Genomic DNA, 16,797 nt, shown 5'->3' with positions numbered 1-16,797 from the left:
CATTCCTTCTCCTTGAGATCTATTAAAGCTTTTCACTTGTAAGGTTACGTTCAACTATGCAGTGTGTGTGCTTACAAGGTTTCAGTGGTTTGTTCTGTGCTTGCTGTTAGAGCAGTGATAGGGATGAGAAGGAAATTTGGGATGTTGAAATGCCTGCCAAATGTTTCTTTTTTTTTTTTCAAAAGTAAGATAAAGTTAATCTTGTTGGGCTCTTAAATGTATCTTTAAAGTAGAAATGAAACTTGGAAGATTACTTATGATGCAATATTGATAATTTTGAAAGGAAAAAACTTTTCATTAAACCCCCAAAAATTCAATTGATTGGAATCTAAGATGGTTTTCTTCCTTCCCCCACCCCCCCCTCCCCTCTTCAAATTATGGCTGGATTGGAGTAATTGCTAATTTTGCAGTTGCTTCAAAGGAGTCATATCAGTTGCCTTTAGAATTGTTAACACACTTATAGATACTTAAAATGCTTTCTTACGAATAAGTTGTTCTTCTGCTTAGAGTGGTTAATGAGGACATTTGCTTTGGTAAAGAGCAATTGGATTTGTTGATTCTATTTAAACAGAAATATAAGGTCTCTTTCCTAAATGAAAGGAACCTCAGAAGCTGAGTTTGCTTATTGCTTTCAGTTTACACTTCATATTTCCTCCATTCACTTTGTATGTAAAATATTAAGCATGCAATTTATTGGAGAAACAGTCTAAGGTATACCTTAGTTTTGCTTTTTTGACAGCTCTGAGCACCTTCATTTGAATGAATAAAGGTAAGTGATTGCTCTTCAAAACATTTTAATAAAAGCGTTACAAAATACTAAATGTGTCCTAATTGCCTAGGAAATTTTGAGAATTTATTTTTGTGAACAATGTGTAGCAGATTCCTTAACATATGGTTTAGTTAATGTAGTTAGCAATAGAAAGGGAGGAGGTAGACATGGAAGACATTAACAAGTAGATGTAACTACCTGGACCAGAGCTTGAAGGGGCGTTTTTGTAAGAGTACTGTTGTGAAACTTAACTCTGAGAACTTCCAGGCCTGGACACCAGATTTTAGTGGCAATGTTTTCCTCTAGTCTGGTGAAGGGGAGCTAAGGTATCCTCCCAGGGAGGTGGTGCCTATTTCGAGGGGAAAGGGTTGTTGAGCTCAAGTTGCAGTTTTCTGATACAAACTTTGAGTTACTATGACCAAGTTAAACTTGAGGTCTCTGTGTTGCTGTGTCTGGGGAAGTCTGTATGTGCTGCTGTGGTTATTGTTATTTGCTGTACTTTCTTGAAGCGCAGGTCATCAGAGGAATTGAGCTGCTTTTGGACTTGCTGGTGAAGTTTAAGAAATAAGCGGGAGGCCTGTAAACCAGAGATAGAGGAGTTAAAGCAGTTGTAGAGCTCAAACATATAAAAAGGATGTTTGGGAGACTCACTTCAAGCATACAGGAAGAGAGTATTACAGACAGTCCACAGCCTGTCTAATCACACAGAAATATTTAAAACAACTAAAATGCCTTTCCAGAAATCTTCTGTTGTTGTCATGTTATCGTTCTGTTTGTTCTTCAGATGCTGCTGTTTTCCTGCCTAGGAAGAAGATTAAATTCTTCTTTAAAAGTAGAAAAGGCCCTACTTGGGGAGAGGAGAATTTAAAAATCTAGTTTCGTTTCTTATATGTAATATGAAAATAGATAAGGAACAAAATCCAGATTTTACACTTTCAGGAGACTGCCTTTAAAAAAAAAACCCACAAACAAACACCCGCCACCCCCCCCGCCCAGACACCAAAGAAAACCCCCAAAACCCCAAAACAAAATCAAAAAAGCACTGCAAAATTTTTTTTGATTGAAGAGAAAGAAGCAGATGTGCCCTCCCTTTCTGTGCCCAATTCTCCTAACAGACACTTTACTAAAGACTTTTGTCTCTGGTCTTTGTCAGGTGATTATGCTTAAGTGTAAACCAGTTTATGGATCCACCTAAAATGCTGTGCCAGAAATCTGGGAATGTTCCGTTTTAATGTGATTTAGTTGAGATAACCAAATCTGTGTCATCATATATTCACAGAGGTAAACCTATAGAGAGAAATGTTAATTCAACAGACTTCCAAAAATAACTAGTTGAGGGGTGTAATATTGTAAGTGTGTTATTAGTTTGGTAGTTTCAAGCAAATGTATTTTTTTAAAAAAAAAAAAAAAAAAAAGCAGTGAAGAACTTAGTCCTCCAAACAGAGCTGTGCCTGTTTTTCTATTTAGTTTTACATTTGCCTTGCACTTTCATGGTTAAAATGTAATGCCGGATATCTAGCTACAATCAAACCTCTTTCTTTGCTGTGAATTTTAAAACATTTTATAGAAGCAATTAGAAGTTGATGTTTTAGTAAGTTATAAATTAAAAAATATTCCAGTTTTTACTTTAACATCTTCATTTGCTTACTGAGTCTTGGTTTAACGTTACTTCAACAGCTAATTCTCAGTGTGAAATTGTCATAGTTTATACTGAAGTGGTAATAGATCCTTAACCAGGACAGTTCAACAGAGCTTTCTAGCAAATGCCTATGAAATGTCAGCATAATTGTATGCATTTAAAAAACAAACAAAAAAAGGCATTAAAAAAATTGCATAAGCCGTTTTCCTGGTTAAAAGTTAAAGGAGTGTGCCAGTGGGTGCTTGGAAATCATTGAGTGACTTGGATGGGCATCCTATTACATTAATTTTTCACTTCATTTGAACAATTTTAAGTTTTTATCATTCTTAAACTGCTCCTTTTCAAATTATCTGCACTTCAAAGGAAGTCAAAGAGGTTTGGTTAACAGCACTTTTGTCCCTCTCCTTCCTTACTCTGCTGTTAAACTATGCTGGACTAATTTGCCCATTTGGGGGGGGGAGAAATAATCTTGTTTCAAATTTAGGCTTGAATTCTTGCATTTGTTTGTGTTTTTTTGATTTTTTTTTTTGCTTAAGTGTTGAAGAATGAAATGTGTTCTTGGGATGGGATGGTGGGACAGAGGAAGAATATTCTAGCTTTTGGCCACTTGTGCCTTACCCAGGAGAAAGGAACTGAAGTCAGTGGTTTAATCTGCACCTGCATTTTGGAAACCGCTTTGTCGTTTTTTCTTCACGTTGTCTTTATAATTGGATAGCATACAATTCAGTTTTAATAACGTGCTGCTCTTGAATCATACCGTTAAATGTGTGTGTTTCACCTACAGGGTTTTGCACAGCTGACGCAAACTAGGTGTAGGGTTTTCTTGGTAGTTCCATAGGCTCCATTGGGCTCCATTGCTACCTGAGGCAGGAAGATGTCTGCTTGTTTGCAGGGCCAACAGCGCTAGTGCACAAAGCAGCAGCTTTTCAGAAAGGGAGTTCTGGGCATTTTTACGTGAGGAGGAGAAAGTTTCAAACTTCCCTAAAGTAGCTGTGGTGATTTAAATAGTGTTGATAAGCTGAATTGTCATACACATATTCTATAAAGCAGACTTCTTCGCTTTTTAATACTGGTTTTGATATCAGCTGTTCCATAGGGAATGGATAGGGTTTAGCAAAAATTATGCACAGATATACAGCTAGTCCATCAGACAGAGGCTGTCAAGGCCAGAACTTGTTAAGTGTGTGTTGGGGGCTGACAGACTTCTCTTTTCATGCGGCATTGTTTTCAGAAACTTGTGAAATGAGAGAGCTGTTTACAGCAGTGAGGGCTGGTTGGTATTTGCAGTGCTTTGGGGAGTTGACCAATTCTCCTCAAACTGAAAGCTAGTCTGATTTAGTTTCATTGTGCATGCAGTGTCATTCCTCTACTTGGAACTGTGTAAATTTGGCTTTTGCCAAATCGTCTGTGATCAGGATAGGATGTAGACCTCAGAAACAGGCTTTGAAACCTCTCAGTAAAGGTATTTGACAGTACAGTGCATGCACAGGGTGTCTGTGTCTCTGAACACCTGACATGAATTAGTTTTCCAGAAAGTGAACTCTTCTTAGAGGGGGTTAATACTTGTTACCTTTATTTTCTGTTATATATCTATGCTGCTCCACTTGGGGCAGGGGGGAGGGGGGAAGTATCTAATGCCAATAAAACATCTTCCAGAACTAAATATAAACCTAAAGCTGCCAATTGCTGAAACTGAGATTGGAAGCTGATTGTTGATTTGAATTGCTGAACAGATGAGGATGATTGCTTTTTATTGGAAATCTGTCAGTAGCTGTCATTAGTATAAATCTGTGGCTTTTATAGTCCTGTCTCATTTTACTATTGGATTATTTTCCGTTCTCGATCTCAGTCCTAATACAATATGGTATGAACTTCTGAGAAAATGAGGAAAAAAAATCAAGGCAAAGATATTTTTTTGCGCATTAAAAAAAATTGTGCAATTATTTCATTGGTGCAGGGAGTAGGAACCAAATACTAGAGTTGGGGGCTGGCACTGAACATGGCCAGAGAGATGACTGATATTTAGTATCCTTGTGATAAATCTGCTATATTTGGTTGAATTATGAGAGGCTTAGAACTGCGGTTCTCAGAGCCTTGTTGACTTGGCATTAGATTTTACAAAGATTGTCCATGTTGAAGTTGGTGTGTCTGCTTACAGCTTCTTTTTGCCAAACAGATTAAGCATACCCAGTCCATTTCTGCTGTTTTCTGTTTTTTAGCTTCTCGTGACCCTAGTAGTCACGAGACTACTATTTTTTTCTTTTTTCTTTTGTTCTCATCAGTGCTAATAAAAAGTTGCCTTTTCCTTACCTTAACTCTAGCTATTTCTTTTAGTTAGAAACTACTGCAGAAAGAGAACAGCATCTACTTCCTTAATTAATGGGAAAAAAAGCTATCTGAGTCAGAGGGTCTGCTTCCTTCAGAAGCTTCTTCCTTCCTTCTGTTGAAACTATATTGTAGCTTTGTAGACTTCTCCTGTAGGATTTTTGTTACTCCCCAACCCCCTACCCCCCCTCCACAGACATTGTGGAGCATGTGAAACCAGTGGTCTTCCACTTTCTGGCACATGTTATCATTTAGTTCTTCATTTAGTTCTTAGAAAGAACCTAAGTCTTCTAGCTTGGAAAACAAAATTAGAGCAGTGTTAGATTTCAGCTCTTCAGAGCTGAGATTCCAAGAAACCAGTGTTGTTTTACTCATGCTCTTGGGTTATGTGGAAATGTGGCTTGCATCAGACTGGGTTGAATTAGTTCTGCAGCGTTTGTTCTAATGCCCAGCCATTGGGTAGCTCTCTGTAAAGAGATGAGGAACTGCTTACATTAAGAATCCCCTCAGGCTCAGCTATAGGACTTTGCAATATTTATCTAGTGGTGCAACATGTTTTAAAACCCAGGTGCTTGTTGGCTTAAAATTGACTTGTCTCTGCTACCAGAATTTGAATTCTAGATGTTTTAGTCAAGCCATCTCCAGGCTGGTGTCTTGGTTTCTTCTTGTAGTTTCCTTGACCACTGAGTGTGATGCCTTTGAAGGACAGTGTTTCATCCTGTTCTAACAATTTCTTTGCTGCAATATATATCTGCATTGTCTGAGAGGAGACCATGTTCATCTGCATTATTATGCATTAGCTGTTAGGACTTGCACGTAACACAAGTAGTATTAGAGGCTTCAAAATTTTCTGCTGAAGAGGGCTACAAGTGTGCAATTCTGGAAGCAAAAAGCAGGAACCTTTGAATTGGGATTGCCAGGACTGAATCCTGACTATCTGTATCAGCTCAGAGTTTTAACTGATTTTTCACTTGACTGGAAGTGGCAGGTGATTAAAGAAAAAAGTAATGCCTTTTCTGTAGGTGAATAACTGGCTAAAAAGTGGTATCATCAGAGAAATTACTTCTTTAGTCCTAGATTCTTTCAGAATCCCAGTGGTCAAGCTAGAGGCACGTCTTCTACTTAACCAGTTTTTGGAGTGGCTGGAACCTCATTCCAGGGCTGTGTTTGAATAACGTAAAATCTGACGAGGCTTAATTTCATCTGCCAGCAACAGTGAAGCCTTGACTTGCATATTGGGGGACATGGCAGAATGTGTTTCCACAGATTTTATTTCTGTAAAACTAGCTTACCACTCACTCCCTATGGAAAAACCCTTTCAAGGTTTGGGTCACTCTTTCCCCTTTGGGGGTGATGCATCTTCCTGCAGCAAAAGGATGTACCCAGCATATACTGTGAAGCCTTTTCCAGCTTTCTTTCCTTTGAGAAGTGTGATACAGATGCTCCTCTTTTGGGATGGGAAACCCTTTCTGGTGGCTCAAGAGAAACATTTTTTATAAGCTGCTTTCATTTAGAGTTGAATCTCTTACACTCACAATTTAAGGAGAGGTCTCTGAAAAGAACAGTTATCTCCTGCAGAGACTGTTGATGTGGGATAGTGGTTTCTGGGACTGTTAGACTAGAGTTATCTTGATCCTGTTCCACTAGTTTTAAGAATTCATCATTGGATTTGATGGAAAAATAAACCTATCCCAACAACTGAAAAGCTGTTGCTAGTGGATTTGTAGAAATATTTGATCTCTTCGACAAGAAAAGGTTATCAGAATGTTATCTGAAGTGTAATCTAAAGCTGATGGATCATTTTTTTTTCTTTTTCTTTCCCCCATGACTCTGGAGTCAGCGCTTGTATGAAGGACTCTGAAGTCAGCACACTGATAATTGTGTGGGAACGCTGCTTTGAGACACCTATGGTGTAGCTGAACCTCTACACTGTTAAAGGGTATTCAGTGGTAGCCAGAGTTGCTGAAATGTACAGTCTATGTAAATTTACTTCCTCCTTTTCTTACCCTCTTGCTAATACTCCCGTGATCATGCTCCACTGAGACTCTGTAGTTGAGCAATGATTAGAGTAATGCTGGGTGTGCTCATGCGTGTGTATTTGTGCTGAGCACTAGGATAGGGGGGGATGGGTTGTGAACACCTATTCCTATGTATGTTAAACAAAAAGTTGTATGTGTTGAAGTGATAAGTTGTCTGTTCATCTGGTACGAATGTTTATACAGGGTGCTTGCTTTGATAAATTTGGTGTTGCTGACTCTACAGCTTTAGAGTTGATTTATGGGTTGAAGTGAACAATGGTGAGATGCTGCGACATGGATGATGATTACAGCATTTAATAAAACAGCCTTTTATGTAAGCTGGATGGGATGCAACCTTGTGTTTTTCTAAGGGACTGCAGCAACTTTGGCCTTGTGATATTGCCTTGTCTGCTTTTGGTGAGACCTTTTTGTTATGGCTCTGTATGGAACATAGTATTTCAACCAATAATTTGTTAAAAGTTTCTGTTTTGTTTTAATTGTGTAGGACACCTGATGATCTCTCAAGGCAAATTGTGGCCCTGCAGCAAAGGGAGCTTGTGCTGAAGGAGCAGAATTCTACCATCATGAACAGGTGAGTGATACCAATAGTGGATGCTGGTAGCAAGGAACTGCTATATTAAAGCATGTAGAAAGAAAACAAACACTGCAAACTGAGAGAACGGCTCTTTAGATTTCGTTGCTGTTCCATGGAGACTTCTATGTTATCTTCTGTTCTTTCCCATGTTGAAGATGACCATTTTACTTGCTTAAATCCTTGCAGGAAAAACAACAACCATGGGCAGGTGCAGTGAAATTTATCCAGCTTTATTTTAGGAGCTAAAGTGTTTGTAAGGGGAAGTGAGCTGCTTTCCTAGACCATTTCATCTGGAAAGGGAATGTCACAGCAGAATGTGCAAAGTAGGCATCTGGGTGCTTGCATAAGAGCCCTGAGGGCTGTGATTTTACTGCTTAAAGGACCAGATTGTATGGATGGTGATGGAAAAGTGTGTTTGCAGTTTTGGTGGCAAATTACTGCTAGACTTTGGGAGGAGCAGTCTGTTTATAGAGTGAGATCTGTGTTTAAAACTAGAGGGTGTTTAAGCCTTTGGCCTGGTATGGCAGTGAATACCTAATAGGGGAAATCAGTTTGTCTGCCAGAGCTTAACTTTCCAGAGTGCATTGGTTACACACAGCCTTTCTTAGCACAGTGCCACGGCATGCCAGAAAGTGCTTCTCGTCCTCAGTGCACATATTCTTACTTCCCACACTGTTTTATTTCCTCCCTTTAGGAACTTATTGTCTGTACTTGTTAAAAACGGTACCTCAAGTCTTTCAAAAAGGCTTTTGGACTGTTTGCATTCCCAAGGTGTTAGATGAATTGTCTAAGCAACAGAAGTGTGGAGGATTTCAACCTTTGGTGTAAACATGTTGAATGTAAAGCAGTCAAATACTGTGTAATTGAGCACTGGACAAGCATTATTATTGGGCTGCATTTACTGATATGTCTCCCGAGGTATGCGGTAGATTTTGGTTCAAGAGATGATCGTGTTGTGGGCTCCGCCTTACTAATAATGGGCAGGATTCAAGCTGAGTGTTAAAAGCTTTGCATGTGCTGCTACTATTAATGAAACTGTTTAGTCAGTTGTAAAATTGTTAGCCAAGTGTAAATTCCCGTGAGTGCTGCTGGTCAAATTGTTTTGTGGTTTTTGCTAAGAAGTTTTAAGGGAGGGAAAAAAACCTCAGCAATATAAAAAAAGACATTTCATGGATTAAAAATAAACCAAGCAAACCCTCAAACCCAGAATTGATCAAATGATCAAATAAAAGGATCATGGTAATGTTTGACTTACTGATTTTTTTTTTGTTTGTTTTGTCTTTTTTTTTTTTTTTAAGGCTGTTCCTCACAGCCTGTCAGAGAAATGCTTTTTCTGAATTTATTAATGGCCAAGGGGAATCATGTGTTGAAAAAGCAGCTTTTTGGTAGTGCCTGTTCATGCTGGATGTAATTGCGCCAATTTAGTTTAAAAATAAAAACATGATTAAGATTACTTTTTGATTTCAAGTTAAATGGGCTGTAAAGCTGCTTAAATTAAAATTCTAACGTTTTCTTGATGCAATGCTGTGTGTCATTTCTGAAACTGATCATTTCAGCTTTCTTCTGTCACATACCTTATTCTGTCTTAAAATGTAGGCAATAAGATACATTTTCGAAAACCTTTCATTACTGATGATTTGAAGGTTCCCAGGAGAAGGTCTTGAGTCTTTGGAAATAAAACCTTGTTAAGGAAGCAAATCTAATTTTCTCTTTTCCCTGAATGCCATCCAGATTTAGCTGATGGTCTTCTCTTTTATTTGTTTCCTAATTATGTTCAGACTGGTCTGTGTATTACAGTAGCTTAATATGTGATCATGACTCCCTCTAGTGAATGATGGAGCCCAGCACTTATTCAGCTTTCTGTTGGTTCTTTTTCGGCTGAAGTTCTTCTGCCCTTAGTTGAAATGTGTTGTCTTCAGTACTGATAGTGCTATATTTGATTTATAAAGGTGATGGTTGTGTGTGCGTACAGCAATGCGCAGTACAAAGACAAAAGAATTTTTGCCTACCTTAAGAAGCTTTGATTGACTTTTCTCCATTAAAATTAATGGTTTGGTAGATGCTGAAGAAAACATCATCAGAAGTTGGCTTCTGAATTTAATTTTAGTGCAATGAAGTGGGGAATCACAGATAGTCCTGGCTTACCTGTTGCTAGAGCACAAAATTCAATTTAGTTGAAGAGGTTTGGGTGTGGTGTTAAAGATGGTGATATGACCCTTTTCCCTAAATGGCTGACATGGAGTCTTTGTACAGTGAGTGTATGTTTGGTTGTCACTGAGCTTTTAAACACAGGCAGAAGAGTGCCTGGAAGGGTTTTTTTGCAAGCTGATTATTCTTTCTTTCAGTCTTTACACTGCAGTCATCTTGTTTTTTATTCCCAGTGATGATACCTTTTGCACATTGTTTAGGGACTGTGATAGACGCTTGCTCTCTACTGTTTGTCTCACAGCCTGGCAAATAGTCCCCAGTTTCTTTTTGATAAGAGGAGATGCTTGGTGGTGAAGCAGAAGTTAATTGCTAATTTAGCAGAATGTGAGCAGGTCTTGACTTCAGAAAACAAACCAGGCATGGAAAAGGTATCATAGGGGAACAATTTGCTATGTAAAGTCCCATCCATTTCTGTAAAACTGGAGGCAGATCTAGCTCAACTGCTTCCCAGTGTCCTTTAGTTGATCTAGAATGGAGAGAGAGGTATGGTGTACAAACACACTGGTAACAATATTTTCCAAATGGCATGTGGGTTCACTAAACAGACAATTCATTTTGCCTCATTCTTCCATTCTTGAACTGCTTTCCATTTATTACTCTAGGGGTTTTTTTAGAACCAGTGTTTCTGTTATTAAACAGGCAATAGAGGTCATCACACCACAAAAAGGCTACATCATTACAAATGAGCCTTCGCATTGATATTCCCCCTGCTGCTAGCTTGGGGATCTGAAGCGCAATCTGTGTTTTGTGTAATCTGTGCAATTGCCAGTGTCTCAAGGCATCCCATAGATCAAATGATGATGCAGATGATATTTACTGTATCGTTTGGATTGGATGCTTTTAGACACAGAACCACAGGACTGAATTTTCTGAACAGTAGGTTTAAATCAATTTCTTTTAACAGTGATTGTTTACATGTTTGAGTTGTGTAGGCTCCCTTGGAGCTTACTGTTTTTGCTAGGGATGATAAACCTTCCTGTGGTGCTGCATGGAGAAGGTGGGGAGGGTCAGTCTTGTGCTGGACACATACACAGCAGCTCCTCTTCACAGATTCAGGATCACTGAGTAATGTAGCTGGAAGTGGCATTAATAGTGCGCGATGCAATCTCACTGCTGTTTTGGAGTGTGTTGCTAGAAGTTGTGTAAATAGAGTAAATTACACTTTCAGCAGTAACAGCAAGAAGTATTGTGGAGCTTTGTAACTGCAAAAGATAGATAACAATCCAGATGTTTATAAGCTCAAAAGAAGATTGCTTAGGGCTACTTTGAGAGCATGAAGTGCACCTGCTTTGCTGTAGGAAAAGGCAATGGAAAGAAAGGTGTTTAATTAGTGGGTTGGTTTAACTGTGCATTGTTAGTTTAAGCACATTTTTTTCTGCCCAGAATGTGAATGCTATAGGCATTGTACATTGAAATGTACTTTTCGAGGAAGAGTTTATAGTTGTAGCTTGTAATATGGAAAGTTGGCCAAGCAGTTTATAAGCTTTTGTCTTATGGAAAAGTGATGTAGTAGTTACACTATTTTTTTTAAGTGAGAAAAGCGGCATATTTATTTTTCCAGCATCTTATCTGCCTAGTTGGAGTCTCTGGAGAGATTACCTAAAACAATCCTGGCAAAGCATTCTAGAATTTCAAATTTAGGAGAGAACTTCCCATCTCGTCATTGTTGTCAAGCACAAAGGAATGATGCTGCTTACAGTTTGATCTTTGCTTCAGTTCTGAAGGACAGGCTATGAAGATGCACTTTTCTTGGTTACTTGCATTTCCTCCCAAAGTGATAATTTCTCTTGTACTTTTGCTCTTGTTGTGTAACACTGACTTTGGGCCATTGAGTTATCTTGTGGAAAGTCAAATACAAGGAAACACATAGGTGAAGTTAGTACTGAGCAGGATGAAGGATACAAATAAAAATGGAAAAGCAGTAAATTTTTTGGTTCTGTTGTTGGGATCCTGGAGCCGCTGGCTTATTCCCATCACCTAGTGTCAGAAACTCAGCCACATGTTCTGACAGTTTCGTATGTGAAAAGGGATACATAGGATGTAGTTGAAAAAATATTTTCTTTCTCTAAGTGCTCACAGAGCTCTGTTAAGAGACATGGTTGTTTACCACCTTTATTCATATTAAATCATGTAAAGCTGATTTATCCAAACAACCTGCTGTGTGTGTTGTTGCTTAAAAATGAAATAAAAAAACTAAACCGTGGAAAGGAATGTAGATTGAAAACTGAACAAAAAATGCTTTTGGGTTGGGCAGCAGGGATTTGTTTGAAATAAAAAAACCTCAGTGAATGAGTGATGATGTGCTTATAACTGTCCATCTCCATAAGTGCTGTTAGCTCAGAAGTGTTGTAAATCTATTGCTTGTCTTCTGTTTTCCTTGGCTGTCCCAAGGAGTGTCAGTCACAAATATAAATAGACACTGTCAGACTTTTCCCCTAATCTTCTATAAAGTTGGGCAGAAGTTTAATTACAGTGAAATGTCTTTTATCTGACAGAGAAGTGCTAGCTTTTTAATAGGCTTTATGAGTTATTTTGTGATCAAAAGAAGCACTTAATGCCTAATATAGGACAAGGTAGGGATTTTTTTTCTTCCTGTTCATCTATATGGCACATTGCACCTTGATTTATATGTGGAGGTGTGTGTGTACCTAGTACCAGGCAAATGTTTATTCACAGTGCTTCAGGGCAATATTAACTTCTGGCAGGTTCTGCATTCATTTATAGAGTAATATTATGAAGAAATGACTAGTAGGTACAGCTTTTTCTTTTCTCCAAAATGGATCTTTCATGCATTTTTATACTAGAAGGTAGCTGATAGTGTCCCATTAAGTGACCAATCTACTCTCTCCAAATAAACATAATCAAATAGTAAGCTTCCAGGGCAGCATCTGGTTATTCGTGACTCTAATTGGGTAGATTCAAAGCTTTTCTAATTTTTTTCTATCACATAGTTCGGGCCTAGCAGAAAATAGGAAGGCAAGAAATAATTTAGCCAAGACATTGACTTATGCGTCCCATTCTAAAAACATGGGATTTTGCCCAGACCTTTGCTTTTCATGGTTGTGCTGGTTTTAGTCTGTTTTCCTGAGGAAGTGAGGCTTATTACTGTGCTTTGTTTGTGTGTGTAGATGAGATTGTGCCTATCCTACACTTCCAAACTTGCTAGTTACAGTCTGTCAAGTATGGCAGATAGTAGAGGTCTCAAAAATAATGAGTTCCAGCAGGTTTAAGTAAAACAGGTCTCCATTTCCAGGCCAGACATGCTGTTGGTGCAAGCAGATGTCACACCCCATTGACAGTGAGGCTCCTATGGGAGATTGTGCCTCCTTACCCTTGAGACTGGCAGTGAGTGAGGACTATTCTGATACAGTAATATCACAATCCATAATTTCTGCTATACCATGCTTTGCAAAGGCTTTGGTGGCATTTGGTAGTACTGTGGTAATGTTGTTGGTATCGTTTTTATACTGGTAGTATAAGAAATGGAAGTCTGCATGAGTCCGTATCAACTCTGGAGACAGAAATCTATAGGAGAACCAGCAACGATGATTCTGGAGCTTATAGAACTAGTCTCTTTCTGTTTAAAAGGAAAAATGCATATAAAGCCTAAAGAAAAGCCTACAGGGGACAGACATAGCTGTAATTGTACCTATTTTTCAGTCTGGAGCTCTGTATAAACTGTATAGCACAAAACCATGAAAATATTGGTATTTGGTTTCTTACCTTGGGTTTGACTATGCTTCTTGGAGAATGTTCAAGGATGATCTGTGAAATGCCTCTGTTCAGTGCTCTGATTACTTCTAATGATTAAAAAAGCTCTTTACCTCAGTTCTTAATATTTTTTTTCTTGTTCCAGGATTGTGATTGATTCTTGGTGTTCCTACTAGCATCCCTGATGTTTGTGCACTTTTTATTACTAGAATGAACAATAGCTTTCATTTAGTAGTCCTCCTCTGAGTTGCTAATTCAGCATTCCCTTGGGTGTCCAGGTAGCAGTGTGTACTGTTCACTAAAAAAATGTGTAAAAATAATCAGTTCATTTGATAGGAAGCATAGACTGTTCTTGATGGTGTGTTGTACAGCAGACACTGTGTTGCACTGTAAAAGTTATGGAAGGAGAAGTCTGCCTAGCATTTCTTTTATGCATGACTCACATCTGTGCTATAAATCTTTCACTTCTGTGAGACTAAAATTCCTAAAAATCGTAGATGAAATAGATGTATGTTAATACTTGTCTAGAGTTCTCGGAAACTAGAGTAAGTATTTAGAATTATTAAAGTAATTTGAAGTTGGAATTTATTATCTGTTTTCAGTAATCTTGTTCTTTCCTTTTTAGTGGATAGATGCTAGATCAAAGTAATGATTTACATGAAGCTGATGGGCCAAAGGAAGTGTGCCCCACGTCCATGTTGTATTTGTGATATGAATACAAAGGGAGGAATTATAATCTCAGCTGTGCAGTAGGCAGCAGTACAAAAATATTCGACTTTGAAACCAGTATTATTATGTAAAATCATGAATTCAGCCTGTTGCCTATCTTCATGTAGAGCTGTGGGACTGCAGTGCTGTAAGATTTCTAGTGCTTAGGGATTTGTCTTTTATTGTCTTTGCAATGTGACAGTAAGCCTTGAAAAATTTTATACAAGTTGGAAAAGAGGGAGGGCCCTTCAGTTTGGTAATAAAAAACCCCTTTAGAATCAGTCTTGAAGTCATAAGGATGGTCCCATGGGTAAGGTAGAAGAATGTGGGCTGAGAAGTCTAGGCTTAGTTTCTAGAGAAGCTCTGTGTTTGCTTGGGTTCTGCTGAGTCACTTCATACAGAGACCTGGGGTTCTCATATTCTCACATGCAGATCCAGAAGACCATGTGAAAGAAAAGAAACATCTCTACTCCATATATCCTGTCTAGTCTACACCTAATAATTTTTAAGGCAGATAAAATATATTAATTCGTATCTTATCTCTCTGTACCTGTTCAGATTTTTTTTGTTCCCTCTCCCCCAAAAGCACGTGCTACACGTTTGTACCCATATAGTATCTTAATTTTATAGTACCGGCCATGGCTATTGAACTCTTCCTTTGAAGTGTTTTATGATAAGTCATCAACAGTCAAACAAGACTCTGTATAACCATTTTGTCTCTTAATTTGTAATGCTAGGACTGCGTTGAGCCTTCCCGAGCAGTCATGAGAAGCCAGAGGAAGATTGGTGGCAGAATGAATTTTCTGTCTTTTTAAACTCTTTTACCTGAATACCTAGTGTAGTTGCTGTAATAACAGAGGTATCAAAGACTCTGGATTTTTCTAAAGTACTTTAGGGTACTGTTAATATTGTTTATTTTAAACAGATTGATGATTTCCCCCTGCTTTGAAGGGGAGTGGGGACAGTCAGAATACACTGAGACATTTTACCAAGGTAAATGTGAATTCTGTAGGATTTTTTAACTGCTGTGAAGTAGTGTCGGTTCACGCACTGCACAGACTATGGTTATGTCTAAAAAATAGGTTGTCTTGGCTAGGATGTCTCAATCAGTTGATCATATCTGCATGTAAACTTTGTTCAGCTCTATAGCTAATCGCTTGTTTAACAATTTCTCATCTGGGTCACATCAACTCTACTGCATGACTACTTCAGCCTGCTGGTATTGGTATTTTTATTATGTATTTTCAATTCAGTATTCTCTGTGTCTGCTTGTATGGACATGGGAATGTATAGACCATAGTGCAATATAGTAAATGGAGGAAATACTGTAAGTATATAGCTGTTGGTAGGGAGAGGGCATTTTTAGTTATAAATATTTTCCTAATGTCAAAGTTTTATAATCTATACAAAAGACATACTGCTTGAAAAGTTTAATCAAAAATAAAAAGTATGCTGCCTTATCTTTTTTTAGCTGTGTAAGGCAAAAAAAACTTGTATAAATTGCAGTCAAACCCCCCCCCCCCAAAAGCAGCTTTCTTTTGCTGCTCTGAAAGTTAAATGACTAATGTGCATAATTTATTTGAGCATCTGTGCTAAAAACTTGCATACCAAGTTTTAGTTCAATGTGATCAACAATGGCGAAAATTAGGATTTATCATGGAAATGCTGACGGATGTGAACATGTGTAGGCTAAACCGGTGACTGACAAACCTTCTTATTGTGCAATGCTAATGGTGAAACAATTTTTTTTTTCTGCTGTAATTGCATTCCCCCCCCCTCCTGCTTAATTTTCTCCTTTTCAAATTCGATGGTTTTAGTTGCACTTCATATTTGGATTCCTGCTTTTTCTGGAGTCTGCATAAAACCTCCTAAGTCATCTTGTGATATTTCTAAGCGCAAGATACCCTGAGCTCTCCGGGCGAGGGGGGGAGGATCAGCATCCTGACATCTAGCTGGTGCTTTGCAGTAACATGCTCAGAACGGAAGATGGTGCCGGCAGTCTTGGCAGCTGCTCTGTCTTCCCTCCCCTCCTCCTCCACCTTTTCTGTCTTGCACAGCCAGGGTGCTGTCACCAGGATTATAAATTCTGGAGCCAATTAGCTAAAAAATGTTACAAGTGAAAGGAAAGAAACTAAAAGCTGCAGAACATCTTGATATGAATATGCCTGTCTCAGAAACTCTTCCTGTGAAGAGCTCAAATGTGGCCTTTTACTACAGCTCTGGCACAGCTTTTGGTGAAGCATCAGACACTTTTGAGGCACCTGGTTAAGGAAAGAGGAGCTGGTTTGGGGGAGTCAAGCACAGGGAAGCAAGGCACAGCCTTCTTAGGAAATTGTGCTGGTAATACAAGGTCTTCTATTAAAATTTGGAAAAATTCTGAGAGTGTGTTCATGCTTGACAGTGTTTCCTCCTTTCTCCATCCTTGTCCACAAGAGTTCTTATTGAAGGAAACTTATTATTATTTATTTATTTTTTAAATTCTCAGAGTCAGACTGATTGCTTAGTTATTGCATGGGTATCACAGAGGAGAAATGTATTTATAGTCAGTTCCGCTCTGTCTCTCTTTTAAGATGGTAGTTGGTGTGTTTTCTGGCAGTAGTGGTGTGGCCATGCTCTGTTGCTTAGAAGAAATTCTGACAGACAGCTTCTGGATGCAGTCATCCTTTTGTGGGAATGTGTCACTCCCTAGGAGGAAAGGAGATGGGGTAGAGTTGGAGATGGGTTTCAGAGGGATGGTTGGCAACTGGGCCAGTTACTTTGTTGCTGGTGACTTTCTTTTTTAAACTTTACTCATATGAGAAAAACTGTAGTAGGATCTGACATT

The 16,797-nt window shown here is 38.5% G+C and overlaps 1 protein-coding gene across 2 annotated transcripts in view; it reads left to right on the top strand.

The window, feature by feature from the left end:
• The window catches only part of MAD1L1 (mitotic arrest deficient 1 like 1), a 380,760-nt gene that overhangs the window by 33,509 nt on the left and 330,454 nt on the right, over positions 1-16,797 (top strand). For both annotated transcript variants that reach the window (XM_040592111.1, XM_040592112.1), the window contains exon 10: positions 7,257-7,343. In XM_040592111.1, coding sequence (XP_040448045.1) covers positions 7,257-7,343 — 87 coding nt within the window. The remainder of the gene's footprint in view (positions 1-7,256; positions 7,344-16,797) is intronic.

This window comes from Falco naumanni, chromosome 4 (assembly GCF_017639655.2).
Source record: "Falco naumanni isolate bFalNau1 chromosome 4, bFalNau1.pat, whole genome shotgun sequence".
NCBI classification, from domain to species: Eukaryota; Metazoa; Chordata; class Aves; order Falconiformes; family Falconidae; genus Falco; species Falco naumanni.
This window is presented reverse-complemented; position numbering and strand designations above follow the sequence as displayed.